At 51.9% G+C, this 17,936-nt stretch overlaps 1 protein-coding gene across 5 annotated transcripts in view; it reads left to right on the top strand.

Moving 5' to 3' along the window:
- SORCS2 (sortilin related VPS10 domain containing receptor 2) overlaps positions 1–17,936 on the top strand; it is a 557,572-nt gene that overhangs the window by 442,810 nt on the left and 96,826 nt on the right. For all 5 annotated transcript variants that reach the window (XM_034951974.3, XM_034951976.3, XM_034951975.3 and 2 more), the window contains exon 4: positions 9,751–9,915. In XM_034951974.3, the coding sequence (XP_034807865.2) occupies positions 9,751–9,915 (165 nt within the window). The remainder of the gene's footprint in view (positions 1–9,750; positions 9,916–17,936) is intronic.

The following is a 17,936-nucleotide window of genomic DNA, read 5'->3' on the forward strand; positions in this document are numbered from 1 at the left end:
TTCAGCAGCACTGAACTCGTGGCCTGAGCACTGACTACATGCCAGGTAGGGCTTGGGATCTAGCAGTGAACAAGGCAACCCTGTTCCCTGACCATGTGGCCTCGTGGGGGATCGGCCAGGAAGTGAGCACAATAACACAAATGGAGGGGGTGGGGAGCTGGGGCTTCCCGCGGTGGGAGCTGCACTTTGGGGTGATGGTAAAGCTCCAGAGAAGGACAGTGGTGATGGTTCTAGGGCAGTGTGGATGCCTAATGCCACTGAACTGTACACTCGAGAAGGGCTCACAAGGGAAATTTTATGATATGTCTGTTTTGCCACAATAAGAAATAATAATATAAAAGGATGTTTTCAGAGAGGCTTAATAATTGCTTTTTAAGACAAAGGATAATCAGGAGTCAGGGCCCACTTAGATGGTGTGCTGAGGAAGGGCCTCTGAGACGGTGGCCTCAGAGCTACCAGCTGTGGGTTAGGAGGAGCTGGTCATCTGGAGTTCGCTTCCCTCGCTGTTTTGAAATTTCAAATGTCTCACCTCAGAAAACAAGTGGGTGAGGCGACGGCTGTGTTGATTGGCTTGATTTAATCATTGCATGTTGTGTGTTGTATGTATGTATATACACATACATATATCAAAATAGCACATCGTAACCACAAATGTATACAATTATGATTGGTCCATTAGAAGTGATATTAATAAAAATAAAAATAAATTTTTAAAAAGAAGGAGCCAGCCACACAGCCTCCGGGAAGGGGTTCTCCGGAGCCAGAACATAGAGTGAGCCTGAGGCTGGGGTGGCCAGAGCCAGGTGAGAGGGACCTCGGATGTGGAACAAACATGGGTGTGAAACAAGTCAGAGAGGCTGTGGCAGGGCAGGCCCAGCTGAGAGGTGAGGGAGGGAGGAGGTGGGAGTCAGGAGGTGGGAAGGCCAAGCTCTCTCCTCCTGGCCTGCTGAAGCCCCTCAGCCCTGGCCACTCTCCAGCGCCCTACCCCCCAACCCCCCTCGCTCCCCACCCGCTGATCTCTGCAGGGTCCCTCTGATCTCCATCCTAGGCCAGTTCTTTTTCCCACTTCCTGCCATGCCTGGATGAGCTGATCCTTTCCGGGACCCCCAGCCAGGAGTCTGTGCATGGAGCTTCCAAATGCCTAGCCACCGTGCAGATTTCCTCTCCAAGCCCAGCCCTATACATCAAACCCCACCCTCCCTCCACTTGGGTGTACCTCAGGAACCTCAGCAGCTCAAACTGACCTCAGCTTCATCTCCCCCAAACCAGTTCTTCCTACTGCATCCCCATCTCTGCAAAGCACTGTTGGCCACCCTTTGACCCAAGCCTGAAACTTAGTGTGCTCTTGTATTTCCCCGTTTTATTTATTCCCCAGCAAAGCCTCTGAACTGTAACTCCAAGATGTCCTTGACATCTGCCCTCTCCCCTCCAGTTCTCCTACCTCTGCCCAAGGCCAGGTCACCAGGTTATCTCACTTGGTTAACCACCACAGCAGCCACCGGCATGTCCCCCTGGGCCCTACCCTGCAGGCAGTCAGAAGTTGACCAAGGCATCCGGCAAAGTGAGGCTTGTTCATACGCAGACTGTGAGGGTGTGGTGGGCCTCTGGGACCTGGACACAGCCCAGGACTGCTTGAGCTCAGGATGCGTGGGAGCCATGTCCGCAGGTGAGGCTGGGAGTGAGTGAAAAAAGCTTGAATCCCAGGAGCACCTGGGAGACCCTAAAGGGCCCCAGCAGGAAGGAACCTGCAGACCACCTGTGATTTCTCGAAGAGTAGATCTTTCTTTCTGGTTGAAGAAAGCAACAAAAAGAATGAAGACCCCTCATATTTCTACAACACTTGCAAATGTTTTGCCTCATTGGGAACCTCAGCACAGAAGAAATTATTATCTCCAATTTGAAGGTGAGGAGAGGGACTTGTCCAAGGCCACATCTCAGTGGGACTCTGTATCCTGGGACCTCTACAGCCCTCAGGGTCACCCAAACATGACCATCACGGGAGTGACTTTCTCCTGAAACACCAGGCTAGCCGCTGGAGTGTGTGCTGAACATCCAGCGAGCTGTGTGCATTCAGCCACAGGGGAAGCGCCGGGTGGAAGAATGCTTTCTGCTCGTTGTGACTCACACAAGCTTGGATGAGACACTCTGGGAAGATTCTAATTTCAGATCCGGGGGTGGAGGCTGCAGTGTTTGTTCGCCTCCGCTGTTTGCCTCTCTCAGCATCAAAGCCAAGTTGTCTGTACCCTGGGCTGGGTGCATCTGTCTGGCCAGGAGTAGACTGGGCAATTGGGTTTGAAATAGAAAGTCAAATCCAAATGACACCAATCCTTAGGGCTAAACTTGGTAAAGGGCAGAATAAAAGCATCCTCCCCAGGACAGAGATTTGTGAATGGAAATCAGAGTTCTGTAGAGGCGAGTGTGATCCAGAGCTCTAGCGAGGCGAGAAGTGGTTTCTGGATGCTGTTTGTTTTCCTTTTCTTTTTTTTTTTTTTTAAACTTGGAGAGTTGAGAGTTAGGATATGATGAGCTTAGCTGCCAGGCAGACTGGGACATTGGCACCACCTTTTGGAGGAGATGGGTTGGAGCCCTGCCAGAGGAAGATAACGTGGACCAGGGAAGGGAACTTGGCAGCGTCCCGTGGGCCAGGGAAGAGTCACCGCTGGCTCCTGCAGGGCTCGGTCACAGGGGTGCTTCTGACAAGCAGGTCCAAGCAGGAGACCAGATGGGATGCAGGTCAGGGAGGCAGGGAGGTGTGGACTCATTTCGAAGAGCCAGAGAAGGGCGTCCAGGCCTCGGCTTCAGGCAGACCTCCTGGCCAGGCTGGGAGGGGGTGGGAGGGCCAGCTCAGCATCTCCCGGTGTCTGCCCTTGGTCCCTCTGGGGCATCTTTTTGCACAGTGTCGACTCTGGCCCACCCTGTGTGAGCTGTGTCTCATCTGCAGAAATGCTCCTGCTGGACAGCCTCTCCTCCACTTTGGCCCAGCCTGGGTGAGGGGCCCTCTCTGCTCGGGGCTGCCCTGACTAGTACACCTCTCAAACCTACTCGGTGATGTTTCTGTCTGCTGTGACCCCCCCGGGGGGCAGAAATCCCATGGGGTTCAGCTCCTATCCCGGGGGTCCACACATATGGACTGAATGAGTCAGTCAGTTCCCTCCAGAATGGGCTGAGGGGCCAAGAGGGAAGAATGAATGGGAGTCCCTCCCAGCCCTCCCTTCCCTCTTCACAGGGTCGGAAATCCATCGTGAAAGCCCTGGACGGAGCTGCCGCTGCAGACTTCTGGAAGCCATTTCCTGTCTTTGAGGGTGGGAGGGATCTCTCTAGACTCTTCCAAGCCTGTTGCATCAGGACCCCCATGTTAGCCAGCTGCCTTCTGGGCAGGTGCAAGGATACCATTGGCTGCAGTATTTGTAGAGGTGACACAGACATCAGGGGAGAAAAGCCATCTGTGTGATCTCCCACTTGGCACACAGGCTCCCTGGCCTCACTTTTCCCACCTGAGAAATGGGGGATAATCACACCTACCTAGCAGGTATGCTGTGAATATTTAGTAAAATAAGGGACTCACCTGACCATGTGTCTGCCCCTGACCATTTGCTGGTCCTCGTAAACTGTGCACCCATTTCTCAGAATTAGGCTTCAAATAACTGGCCATTAGTGAAATGAATCTGTCAAGCATTTCTCTTTACCATGTTTTAGAATGTCGTCTCTGATTTCAAAAAACCAGCCTCCTGGGCCCCCAGAACCCAGTGCAGGTACCATATGTCTCCCCTAGAATAGTAAGCAGTAAAAATACACCGTCTAAAATAGAGGCTGGTTCCCAACTTGGAGGAACCACTGCCAGCTCCGCCTGGCACGATGCTAATTGATTTGTTTTCTTTGCTCCAATAATCCTTTCCTGTCAGCACCTTCCTCTCCCCCCATCTTTTCTGGCTTACTCTCCCAACTCGGCACCAAAAATAGCCCCGGCCCAGATTGCTGGGCCCCAGGTTGTAATCATTTCCTCGGGCTTTTTCTCCTCTCGCCTCCGTGTCACCACCTGCAAAGCCCAGGGCCTAATGGAGGGTGCGGACTGCGCAGAAAGGGGCTGTGATGGAGAAGCAAACCCTGTACCCAGAGCCCCCCGGCTGTGTGTGAATAACACCAATGCCCATTCATTGGGATCACAGTGCTGGGAGAAATGGCAGTGCTGAAGACATGAGCACTGCCAGGCTGAGAGGCTGGCAGCAGAAGCAGACCCACCAAGAGGACACTAGGGCCACCAGGCTGTTAGCCTGTGTATGCACAAGATGCTGGAGGGGGCAGAGGAAGGAGTGGAATAACTCCCTATCATAGAGGGCTTCCTGGAAGAGGTGCCCTTTGAAATGAGTCTTGCAGAACAGGGTGCTTGACAAGCAGATGACAAGGGGAAGGGCATCCCATCATCAAAACAGGCTCACATGCATAAATGAGAAGTATTTACGTTTGTTGAGGTTGTTCAGAATTTTGTACTCAGAAAATTTGAAAGAAGCTATTTTGATTTGATCACACATGGATTTTGTGTCATTTTGAAAAGTGAAGGTTTAGTTCTGAGTCACCAGTGGCAGGAGTGGGGGTGTCTTGGTCCCACTGTGCATTCCACCCAGAGGGAACAGTACACACACAAGTGGTTGTCAGGATGCAAACGTCCTCCGCTAACTGGAGACACACAAGGAGTTTGCCGTGGCTGATGCCAGGAGCCTGAGGGGTGGGAGGTGAGGCTGGACGAGAGGCAGAGCAGGGACCCCCACCTGCTTGCCTTTGGGGTCATGCTGTCCTCTCTGCCTGAAGCCCTGTCCCCCAGGTCTACCAGTCAAATTTCCATTCATTCTTCAGGGCTCATCTGGGTGTCATCACCTCCAGGAAGCCCTCCTACCTGCCTTTGTACCTGCCCAACACCTGCGTGCCATTTTCCCTCTTCTGTGCTCCTGCAGAGCCCTGTGTTTACCTGAATCCTTGCTTGGACCATGTGGTTTTGCAATGTGAAAGAATGAATGAATGAATGAATGAGCCTTCATTCATGTGCAAAACTTTGAGTGGTGAAGACGCATAAGTGGATGAGTTTTTTCTATGTGTTTTGCTCTCCAGGCTACTTAAATGTTCGTAAGGTTGTTTTCCTCCCAGAGGTGAAAAGCAAACAAACAATTCCCTTAGGAGTCGCAGACTGAGATGGCATTGTTCATTCACTCATTCCTGCATGTGCTCCTTCATGTGTCCGTCAGGCGGGATTAACGGCCAGCTCCGTGTCAGTCCTGTTTTGCTCGAGGTACAAAAATGGCAAATGGGCCAGTGAGGATGGTGGACACATAGTTGCCTCGTAGGAACATTTGAAAAACTGTATCATGGAAAAAGTGCTTTAATGAGGGGGATTTGGGCTTCCCTGGCCAGATGGCACAGACGTGTGGGTCAAAGTTGAATGGATGATGAATGAACCAAGAAGTCCTGAGGACTTCCTTCCTTCTTCCTGGTTATCCAGGGAATCCACGTGCAGCGTATGCAGGACTTTGGGAGGGGCAGGCCAGGCACCATGGCTCATGCCTTAATCCTAGCACTTTGGGAGGCCAAGGCGTTTGGATCACCTGAGGTCAGGAGTTTGAGACCAGTCTGGCCAACATGGTGAAACCCCATCTCTACTAAAAATACAAAAATTAGCCAGGCATGGTGGCGGGCGCCTGTAATCCCAGCTACTGAGGAGGCTGAGGCAAAGAATCACTTGAACTTGGGAGGCAGAGTTTGCGGTGAGACGAGATCGTACCGCTGCACTCCAGCCTGGAAAACAGAGCAAGACTCTGTCTCAAAAAAAAAAAAAAAAGAACCTAGGGAGGGAGAAGGATGATGAGGGTGTGTCACAGAGACACAAAGCCCAGCTAAAAGGGCTCCCTGGGGCCAGAGCTGGAGCTATTTGAGCAACAAAATATCAGAACAGTCTCCAATTACAACTAAAGTATAAAATAAATATTTATAAGCTCATAGTGATATAAATAAATGATTGAATGAGTAAACAATGGAGGGGAAGAGACAAACCTCTCCCATGCTAATGAATTCCAAATCATAGAAGTGGCTCTTCCATCTTCGAGGAGGGGGGTAACTCCCACACCCCTCAAGCGTGGGCTGTGCGTGGTGACTTCCTTCCGAGAGGACAGTGTGGAAAGGAGAAGAGTGACTCCACCAGGGAGGGTCTGACACACAGGACCCTGGCCGGGAAGGGCAGTGCCATCAGTGACAAGTCTGCTGACAGCTGGCACTCGGTCTGATGTACCTCACTCACCCCTGCAGCCTTCCTCCCAAGGACCCACAACCCCATCCGATGCCCAGAAAAACATCAGACAGACCCACGTTGAGAGGCATCCTCCAGCGTGCCTGGCCAGCCCTCAGAGCTCACAAGGTCATCCAGCACAAGGAAAGTCCCCAGACTGCCCCAGCCTAAGATGTACTGTGGTGTCCTGGTGGGATCCTGGGACAGGAAGAGGAAATGCTGGTGGAAGCTGAACAAAGCATGGCATTTGGAGAACACTAAGGTGCTGATGCTGGCATCCTCCTCGTGGTGAATGTCCCAGGCTAATGTAAAGTGTTAATAACTGGGGAGCTGGGTGTGGTACAGACAGGAACTGGGAGGCTCAGTTAAAATGCCCCATCCTGCGTGGGTGCATCCTGCAGTGTGTGGCTGAGAACAGCGCTGTGGAGTCAGACACTCGGCTCCTGACCTCGGCTCTATCCTGACCGTCCGTGTGACCTCCCTGTGCCTCACTGTCCCCATCTAGCAAGCAGGAACTCGCTAGGCTATCTCTGCAACTTTTCTGTAAATCTGAAACTATTGTATCAAAGTAAAAAAGTAAATTCCTTCTAGCGCCACCACTTAAGACCAGTCACTCTTACGTCCCGCCAAGCTGCCTTCCATTCTTATTTCTGGCCACTTCCCATTGATAAAATTATACCTATTTGTCCACTCATTTGTCATTGACAGAATCATAATAGACTGCTTCATCACCGTGTCAGTGTGGTATGTACAGTAAGCATACTTCCTTGTAATTTTGCACCCTGCTTTTATTCATGAGCACGTAAGCTCCCCAGTCGTTAGCTGTTCTTTGCCAACATTATTATGTAATCAAAGCCTCCCCTAACCAGCCCTCGGTTCTTCCTTGTTTTTTTCCTACGGATAAACCACACCAAGAAGCACAGCTCTGAGCACACACCTTCGTCCGCATTTCACGGACAAAAGTCGTCCAAGGAATCGCTCTCCATGGAGGCCACATCTTTCTCCGTCAGGCCCTTGGTGTGCTGGAAGAGCAGGGTTTTGTGCTAGCGGAGATTAATGACCGTAGCTGGGAAGTTCATGAAGCTTTCCCTGGAAAGAAAGAATCTATGGGATCACCATTCATTCACTTAAAGGCAGGCACTCCTTGCAGACTATTGATTTTTGCTCCATGAGCTTAATTGTCTTCGGGAGATATTTTGGGGTCTAGCAAGGCCACCATAGTCGCCTCGTGCCATTGCCCACTGCCCTCCCCAGGAAAGCTGTGCTCATCTTCAGCAGGGCTGGTCCTACCCAGCCCCACGCGAGGCCTAGCTTAACTGCCCCATTCTGCGTAGGCGCACCCTGCAGTGTGTGGCTAAGAACAGGGCTCTGGAGTCAAATGCTTGGCTCCAAAGGGAGACTTCCTTTGGGACTTGCTTTGGGTCCCCTGTTAGGATGAGAACCACGTCCGGTACAGCCACAACTGCTCTCCTGCCTCACCCACATCTCTGCGGCGCCCGGTGCCTGTGTAAGCCAGGACTCTACAAGTTTGTTGAATGAGGGAATGAATTAATGAGTGAATGAATGAATTAATGAAGGAACGAACGAACACTGTGTGCTTGTAGGATCGGAGCGGGGGGTGCACACTCAGTCTCTGGGTAACCTGGTTCAAATTCCATGGCTGTGCGACCTCAGGTAAGTTTTGTCTGCCGCCTTGTCTGCCAATTGCAAAGCAAAATGGCCCCGGGGCCACCTGTGAGTGTCTGGGTGTCTGTCATTCCAAATGTAGAGATGCGATGTCCCGAATCTGACCAAGCCACCAAACCCAGCCGGGATAAGGGTGTCTCCTCCTAAATGGCCCACTCCTTTGTGGGCCCCTTTGAAAACCTAAACCAGGCCACCCCCTCCCTTCCTCACGCCTCCCTAGAGACCTCCCAGCCCGAATAACACGATTCCCGGTTGGAAGAGCTATTGTGTGTGTTTCTTGGGGTTGCTGTTGCAAAGACCCACAACCTGGGGAGCTGAAAACAGCAGCAATGTATCCTCTCTCAGTCTGGAGGCTGGGAGTCCAAGGTGTCGGCCAGGCTGGTTCCTTCTATGGGCTCAGAGGGACCCTTCGTTCTGTGCCGCTCCCAGCTTCCTGAGCTGCCAGCAATTCATGGCCGTGGTGATGTGCAGATGTGTCCCCTGTCTCTGCCTCTGCCTGTGTGTTGCCTTCTCTCTGCGTCCCTACCTCCCCTCTCCTTATAAGGACACCAGTCATTGAATTTAGGGACTACCCTAAATCCAGAAGGCTTCATCCTGAGATGCTTAGCCACGTCTCCAATGACCCTATTTCCAAGTAAGATCACAGTCGCGAGTACTGGGGATAGGGATGTTGACGAATCTTTTTGGGGTCACTAAACAACCCGCTGTACTGCTGTCCGAGGCCTTGCAGACCCAACCCCTGGCTGCTGCTCCAGCCCCATATCTGCCTCCTGCTCAGTCCCCTACATCAGCACCTCGGGCCTGCCCCTGAGTTCCCTGGGGACCCCCGGCTCAGCGTTCTCCTCTGCTGAAGGTAGTGGGCCCCACCCCATCACTCCCTCCCCGTCCATCCCTGGTCCTGCTTTGGAGCAGTTGTCCCTGAAACAGAATTTTAGACAGGGTCTTTGAGCGCTCACCTGTCTTGGCTCTCTGGAATGGATTCACGTTCATGGCAGAGGCCGTGAACCCTGCGTTTACGGTGGAGCCTCAGTGCCCAGAACAGTGCCCAGAACAGTGCCCCGCACTCCATGAATGAATGAATGAATGGCTATGATTAGCACTGAGCCAGCTGGGTTTGGGAGGAAGCTGCCATTTCTGCAGCACCCCCTCCCTGGTGTGTGCGGGGCCCAGCCCAGGCACTCATGAATGAATGAATGCATGCATGCATGAATGGATGGCTACAGTTAGGCTGAGCCGGCTGAGTTGGGGGTGAACCTGCCATTTCTGGGCACCCCTCCCTGGTGTAAAGAGAAGCCTGACCCAGGCACTCCATGAATGAATAAATGAATTAGTGAATGGCTATGATTTGCATTGAGCCGGCTGGGTTGAGAGTGGACCCACCATTTCTGGGCATCCCTCCCTGGTGTGTGGAGAAACTTGGCCCAGGCACCCCATGAATGAATAGACGAATGAGTGAATAGCTAAGATTCACACTGAGCCAGTCAGGTTGGGGGTGGACCTGCCATTTCTGGACATCTCACTGGTGTGCAGGGGTGAGGGTCTGGCCCAGACACTCCATGAATGGATGGCTATAGTTAGGCTGAGCTGGCCGGGCTGGGGGCGGGCCCGCCATTTCTGGGCACTCCTCCCTGGTATCAGGAGGTGCAGGGGAGAGGCACACCCGGCCCAGGCCTCACAACCCCCTTTCTGGTGTGAGGGAGAGAGGCGCACCTGGCCCAGGCCTCACAACCCCTTTCTGGTGTCGGGGGAGAGGGGCACCTGGCCCAGGCCTCACAACCCGCTTTGTGTTTCAGGTCATCCTTGTCAGCTCCTCACTCAGTGACCGGGACCAGAGCCTATTCCTCAGCGCAGACGAAGGCGCCACCTTTCAGAAGCAGCCCATTCCCTTCTTCGTGGAAACTCTGATTTTCCACCCTAAGGAGGAGGACAAGGTCCTCGCCTACACAAAGGAGAGCAAGGTAAGATATATGGGTGCCAGTCGCCTGGTCTGTGGGGCTGGGGTCTGCTCGACCCACCTGGAGGTGAGTGCCCACTTGGAGCAAGTGGGACCCGGAACCCCTGGGCTGGCTGAGGAGGAGCCTCCCGGGGCTGGGGGCCGGGATGCTGGACCCTGTCATCGCCCTCTCCTTGGTGCCCCCTCAAGGGACCGTGCCCACTTGGCTGTGCTGTGGGAGCTGAGCGAGGTGGTGGTGGGCAGTGCACCAGGCTCAGAGGCTCAAGAGAGGAACCAGTGAGTAGCAGGCGATTAGGATCATGCCACTCGCCATCCCTTTCTGCACACCAGTCACAAGGGCCTTTCTCCACTTCCAGAACATTGCGCACACCCTCATCAGACCTCACTAGGCCTTTCCCTCAGTGTGGAATGTTCTTCTCCCCTCGCCAAAAGCGGTGGCTTGTTCTTCCCCAGATCAGCATCTCCTCCTCTGGGAGCTGTGTCCATGGGGTTCAGCAGGGAACTGAGGCCTTGTCCCCCGGTGAGTGGGGGAGCGGGGGGCCAGCCTGGTGAGGAGCACTGGGCTGCATCTGCAGCGAGGGGCCCACCTGGGTTCTGAGGCTGTGGAGGGAGAGGGCCTTGGGGCTGCGGAGGGCTCAGTAGGAAAGGACTTTGTTCCTTTTCTGCAGCCGTGGGAACAAATGGCCACAGGCTCTAGCTTAAGCAACAGAAACTTATTCTGTCACAATTCTGGAGGCCCACAGTCCAAAACCAGCGAAGATCAAAGTGTCGGCGGAGCTGCACTTCCCCCTGGACTCTAGGGAGGAGTCCAACCCTGCCTCTCTCAGCTGCTGGCAGCTGCCAGTATCTCCTGGCTGTGGCCACATCTCTGCGCCTTCAGGCTTCAAATCTCTGCCCCATCTCCATGCTGCCTACCGCATAAGTGTGTGTGTGTATGCACACGTGTAAGTGTGTGAGTGCATGTGTGTGTGGGTGTGTCAGTGTGAATGCGTGTGAATGTGTGTGGGGGTGGGTGTGAATGTGTGGGTTTGTGGGATGTGGGGGGTGTTAGTGTGAATGTGTGTGACTGTGGGTGCATGTGAATGTGTGTGAATGCGAATGTGGGTGTGAGTGTATATGTGCGTGTGAACGTGTGGGTGTGTGGGAGTGTGTATATGAATGTGAGTGTGTGCAAATGAGTGTGAGTGTGAGGGTGTGGGTGTCAGTGTGTGAATGTGTGTTCATGTGTGAGTGGGTGTGGGTGTGAGACTGTGAATGAGTGTATGTGGGTGTGAAGGTGTATGTGTGGATATGTGTGGGTGAGGTTGTGTTTGAGTGAGTGGGTGTGAGGGTGTGTTTTAGTGTGTAAATGTGTGTGGGTGTGAGTGAGGGTGTGTGTGATTGCGTGGATGAGTGCATGGGTGTGTGCGTGAAAGTGTGAGTTTGTGGGTGTGTGAGAATATGTGAGTGTGTTTGTGAGAATGAGTGTGGGTGTGAATCTGTGTAGATGTGAGCACATGTGCGAGTGTGAAAGTGCATGTCTGTGGGAGTGTGTACGTGAGTGTGCATGTGTGAGAGTGTATGTGAGTGTGTGTGTTTATGAGTGTGAAACTGAGCATGTCAGTGTGTGCTTGTAGGTGTGTGTAAGAAGCTATGTTAGCGAGTGTGAGTGTACATGAGTGTGTGGTGTGTATGCGCATGTGGGTGAGTGTGAGAGCCTATGTGAGTGTGAGTGTACATGTATGGGTGTGTATGAGCATGCGTGGTGTGAGTGTGAGAACCTATGTGAGTGTGTATGTTTGTATGTGAGCACGTGTGGGTGTGTGAGAGCATGTGTGTGAGTCTACATGAGTGTGTGGGTGTGTATGAGCATGTGTGGGTGTGTGAGTGTGAGAGCCTATGTGAGCATGTGTGAATGTACATGAGTGTATGTGGGTGTGTGAGTGTGTGGGTGAGTGTGTGTGATCGTGTGTGTGAGTCTACATGAGTGTGTGTCGGTGTGTATGAGCGTGTGTGTGTGTGTGTGTGAGAGCCTATGTGAGCGTATGTGAGAGTGTTTATGTGAGTGTATGTGGACGTGCATGGGTGTGTGTAGATCTCCCTCTGCGCCTGCTTTCTGTAAGGACTCGGGCCTTCGTTTAGGGCCCACACAGATAGCCTGGGGTGATCTTCACATCTGGAGACCTCAGCAATCCCAACTGCAGGCTCCCTTTCTGCCCTGTGAGGTGATGGTCCCAGGTTCTAAGGATTAGGACATAGATACATTTTGGGGGCCACTCTGAACCTAGAACCTCTGCCCAACAGGAGGTGTGGGCTCCACAGTTGCAGGAAGGGTCCCAGTAGGAGGCCTGGCTCTGGGTAGAGCAACTGAGCCAAACTGTGGCTGGTCAGGGAACGAGAGGAATAGCACATGCCTCTCTCTCTCCAATGCACTGAGGCTTCCCACAGGTGGAACCCAATCAGAGGCTAGAGGAAAGAGGCTGTGGAACTGTCTACACAGGTCAGTCTCAGGGCCAGAGAACGGTGGATCTGTCTACCTAGGTCAGCTTCCAGGGTCAGAGAAGGGTTGGAAAGAGGCAGCATGGACCTGGAAGGCAAACACAAGCTGCCCAAATCAGCAGCCTTCCCTGTGCCACCGCAGGCCAGCTTGGGCCCCAGTATTTCACACTCTTCCATATTCCTGTGCCTCTCTTTCTCAACACTGATCACAGTGGGTATCTATTAGCCCATTTTCACACTGCTATTAAGAACTACCTGAGACTGATTAATTTATGAAGAAAGAGGTTTAATTGACTCAAAGTTCCGCATGGGTGGGGAGGCCTCAGGAAACTTACAGTCATGGTGGAAGGTGAAGGGGAAGCAGGCATCATCTTCACAAGGCATCAGGAGAGAGAGCACAAGTTGGGAAATGCAAAATACTTTTAAACCATCAGATCTCATGAGAACTCACTCATTATCACACAAGAACAGCATGGGGGAAACTGCCCCGTGATCCAATCACTTCCCACCAGGTTCCTCCCTCCACATGTGGGGATTACAATTTGAGATGAGATTTTAGTGGGAACACAGAGCCAAACCATGTCAGGTAACTCTATCTTTGTGAAGTCATTTGATTATTGTCTACACCCAATACATGCAATTGGGGTAAGCTCTTTGAGGGCAGGGAAAGTGTCTGGTCTTTTTCACCATTTTAATCTAAAGTGCCCTGCTGAAAATATTAGTTGGATGGACAGATCGAGGGTGGGTGGGTGGGTGGATGGGTGAGGAGGGATGGACAGATGAATGAATGGATGAATAGATGTATAGATGATGGATGGATGGATAAATGGATGGATGGATGGATGGATGGGTGGATGGATGGGTGGATGGGGATGAATGGATGGATGGGTGGGTGGGTGGATGGATGGGGATGGATGGATGGGTGGTTGGATGGATGTGTGGACAGATGGATGGATAGATGATGGATGGATGAATGGATGGACGGTAGATGGATGGGTGGATGGTGGATGGATGGGTGGACAGATGAATGGGTAGGTGGATGGATGGGTGGATGGAGATGAATGGATGGATGGGTGGGTGGTGGATGGATGGGGATGGTTGGTTAGATGAATGAATGATAAATTTCTACCAACAGGGACCGTCCAGGTCAGGGACCTCCAAATGGAGATTCCTGGCTGTCCTTTGCCATGGCTCTCGATAGGACCTGGCCTCCTTGCCAAGGTTTGGTCCTCCCTGACTGGCGTCCCTGCATTTCTCAGCCTCCTGGGCTACCTCTTTGCTCCTGGCCCCTTCCTTGGGGATGGCTTGTGCTTCTGGGTATTAATAGCACTACTTAGCCTTCCGTGTAATTAGACTAAAGCACAATCACGGAGACTTATTTTCCCGCAGAAATTGACTGCATTGCAATTGCTCTTTAATTTATGGTGCCCTGAAAAATTAATGGAGCTGAAATCTCAGTTATTTGCTTTGGTTCTTTTCTGTGACTATAAGGGAAGAAAAAGGCTTAGTTGCAGTTGTAAAAGGAATGAGGAATTTGAGGAAATTAATAACAATGACAACAGGGCTTTAGTTTTTGAGGAGGCTATGCAGTTTTTCAAAGCTAATTCCCAAGAAGCAGGGTGGTGTGGTGGAACAACGTCAGCTTTGACTCCAACAAATCTGGTGTATTAGGCAGGTATCTGCAACAATCATACTGAGTAACACACAGCCCCAAGCCTCAATGGCTTACAGAAACAAGCATTATTTCTTCTTCCTGGGGCTCTGTGGGTGCCCAGAGGCTCTGCTGGGCTTTGCTGGGATTGGCTATATGAGGCTCCTGGTTACTGGTGGAGTTTGTGTCCCCATACGACTCTTATGCTGAGAGCACACTTTTCTCATGATTGGGGGGCAGAGGCTCCAGGGGTTGCAGGGCAACCCACACAAGCAGCTTTAGCATAATAGCTTTGACCTGGAAAACATCACATCTACTCACACAGCATCGGCCAAAGCAAGTCACGTGACAAGCCCAGAGTCAATCGAGTGGACACAATTGCCCTGCTCTAAGGATTTGCAGATTTGTGCAAAGCCAAAGGCTTGCCTCCCTTTCCTTCCCTATCTCTTCCTTCCCATATGCCCGCCCTGCCTCCAGCAAACACCTATCCACCTACCCTCAGACTGCCCTGTTCCATGACTTTACGATGCTTCCCTTATCCTCATTATAATTTGGGTCACTGTAAGTCTACCTTACTTGGAGCCTGGACAGCCTTCCTGGGTGACAGCATAATATGCATTTCTTCCAAGGCTCAGCCGACTGCAGTAGGCCCTTGGGATTGGTAGGAAGTGAGAGCCCAGCAGTCCCTTCCCACGCCAGCTTCCTGGGGGCTGCTGACATGAAACTGACCAGCCTGTTTCCTCTGTGCCTGGTCTTCAGACCTGCTTGCTGAGGCAGAAACCTGGGCACTTACTTCTAAAAGCATAAACTCACTTTTATATTTTATTGAATTTTATTCCCCGTCAAGCACTTCTTCTGCTTCCCAGCATGGTGAGAAATTGATCTGAGCCCAGGATTGCCTTTTAGAAACTTAGTAGGGCAGAGAAGACACCTTTGGGTGGGCAATCAGGGAAGACTTCCTGGAGGAGGAATGTTCGAACAGGGGCTTAAAGAATGGATCAAAATGTATCTTTAATTTGTAATACATCTTCAGAGCAATAAAGATGATCACATATGACAAGAAAAAGAAAAACCCTCACAGTCCCCCAGCCTTAAGTAAGGCAGTGTTTGCATTGATCCATATTAAAGAAATAGTAGAAATTGCTGGCAGTGGGTGTGAGGAGAGCCCTAATATTGAGTGAACAGAGGTGCAACCTTCGCGTTGGCTGCTGTGAATATCAGCAGGTTCATGAGCTGCCCAGCAGAGCTACAAGCTTCGACACCACGTTGATGGCTCGCTCTGACCTCAGACTTCAGAACAGGGAAGAGAGTGGGCATCTCTTGAGTAACAGAACAATTCTCTTAGCAATGAGAAGCCCTCACTCAGCATGTGTTCATTTTGCTCTAAGAATTTTCATCTGCTGGGGCTCAGGGCAGGAACAATACTCCCCTCTGGATAGGTAAGCAGAAAAGGGATTTAACAGGAGGGATCAGTGCTTTCTAAATTGTTGGGAGATAAGGGAGAGGGTTTTAGACTAGACCCCCCTTCCCAGGATGCCTCCTGAAAGCCTGCAGTGTAGACCCACCAGGAAGTTTCTACCTCTGCCCATCAGGAAGGTGGGGACCAGAACCTCCCAGACTTATCAAGCTCAAAAACATGTGGCTGGTGCAGCTGATGTTGCCATTGCTGCAGCCTGCACCTGGTAACTTCCATAAAGCCAGTGACTGGACACCGGAATGTGGAGTCCAGCTGCTGCCTTCACCACCACCAGGTCTCCACCCTCCAGAGCTGGAGGGTGGACACAGAAGCATGTCCTGTGACCTTGCTGGCAGCAGACATGGCCCAGTGGGGCAGGAAAAAGCCTCTGCCTCACTTTCATCTTCCAAAATTGGCACGAGTGCATCCACCTGACCTGGAAATCTAGCTGCAAGGGAGTCCACGTGATGCTGGGCTGCAGCTTTCAGGCCTCTGCAGTGAAACGAGGCACCCTGGAGTGAGGGATGAAAGCATGTTGAGTGCCACCAATCACGTCCAACTGCCACTAAGAGTCCAGGGCAGACTCGAAGCACCTCCAGAAACTATAGAAGACACTGGCACACTCTTCTATGTGCCCTTCCTGGGCCCTCAAACTGCTCCTTTCCCTCCCTCCTGTCTTGCTTCACTCTGACTTTTTATCTTCATATGAGAGTGGGAGGCGTGTCCTCACTCACCACCTCCACTGCTTTCTGAGATGTTGAGTGATGAAATTCACCCTTCCACAGGATGCACCCGTGCGGGTTTCAGCTGCAGTAACTGGGCTGTCCCCGATGTGTTTATTCTTGTTTATTTGCTGGTGTTTGTCTTTTATTAAGCAGAAATGTTCTATTTCTGCAGCAATTGATGGCGGATAGTAAAAGCGCCTCCCAGGAGAGTGAGTTGGAAAGGCTTCATAAAGCTCCAGGGCAGGCGTCGTAAATGCAAGCGCATGACGCAGTGATGACAATGATAACGCCATCCATTAATGTGGAGGCCTTATTGCCTTGCTCACAGGAACCCACGGTGACGACTCGCTTTTTATGCATCTATTGACTGTGGGTATGAGCAGTGCCCTCCTGATTTGGTAAACTGAGACATGAGATAGAAGGGTGCCTGGCCTGAGTCACTCAGATGACCCAGAGAAAGGGCTAGAGGTGACCAACCATCCTTCTTGAAGGCAAGGGTGACTCCTCAGCCCCTGGTACAGTCCTGTGAGCTCAAGTCTGTGAGATGGGAATTGCTGACATAAAGGAGTGCTGTGTGACCTTGAGTAACTTACCTAACCTCTCTGAGCTTCAGTTCTTTCATTTGTCAAGAGGGAAAATTGCCAGCTTATGGGTGTGTTTGTGAGTATGTATATGCATGTGTGTGTGTGTACATGTGTGTGTGAGTGTGTGTGGGTGTGTGAGTGTGAAGTAAGGTGGCATTCAACAAGCACAGCTCAGTGCCTGGCTCCGTAAAAGGCCACAGCTGCTGCCAGGCTCTCTCACACTGTCTGTCAGGCCCAGACAGAAAAAGAAGTACAACCAATGACTGGAGCTGCAGGTATTTGTTGAACACATACTGCATGCCAGGCACTGCTCCACAAGCTTATTAAAAGCTCCTTGCCCTCATGAAGCTTATGTTCCAGGGGATGAAAACTTTCTTTAAAAAGTCCTTTCTGAATATGAAAGGTGATGGCTTCTTACCATAGCTATGTGCCAGTGAAGCTCCGTTTACAAACCCAGGTGACAGCCCATGGCTTGCTGACACCTGCTCCAGGGTGTATGGTACACCATCTCTTTGCACCACTATCCCTGGCTGCCTTCCTGCTCCCAAGGCCGTGGTGAGTGGTTGCTACAGAGACCACACAGCCCACCCGGCTGAAAATATTTACTACCTGGCCCTTTACAGAATGCACTTACCAGCCCCTGCCCTAGAGTCAAACGTGTTCATTCAGTCAGCAAATGGGCCTTGCGCACCTGGCAGCCACGGATTCCGGGCTACCGCTGGTGCCGTAGGTGAGCGAGGCAGGTGTGTGCCCCCCGGGCTGTGAGCGGCTTAGCTGAGGAGCAGGAGATAAACTCCCAGGACGCAAGGAAGTCAGCAAACAGCTGTGCAGGCATGAGCTCCACACAGCGCACACGGGGCCGGCAGGCTGGGAACAGCACCGCCAAGATGCAGGCAGCTGAGCCGGGGCTGGGCTGGGAGGACTTCAGGGGTGGGGGTGGAAGGTACGCATCCATATGGCTGGATTGTGTCCCCCAAAATTCCTATATTGAAATTCTAACCCCTGGTACAAAAGAATGTGACTATATTCGGAGATAGGGCCCTTAAATGATCATTAGACTATTAGGGTGGGCTCCGATCCCATTTGACTGGTGTCCTTATAAGAAGAGGAGATCAGGACACAGACAGAGGC

This window comes from Pan paniscus, chromosome 3 (genome assembly GCF_029289425.2).
Source record: "Pan paniscus chromosome 3, NHGRI_mPanPan1-v2.0_pri, whole genome shotgun sequence".
In the NCBI taxonomy this organism is placed as follows: Eukaryota; Metazoa; Chordata; class Mammalia; order Primates; family Hominidae; genus Pan; species Pan paniscus.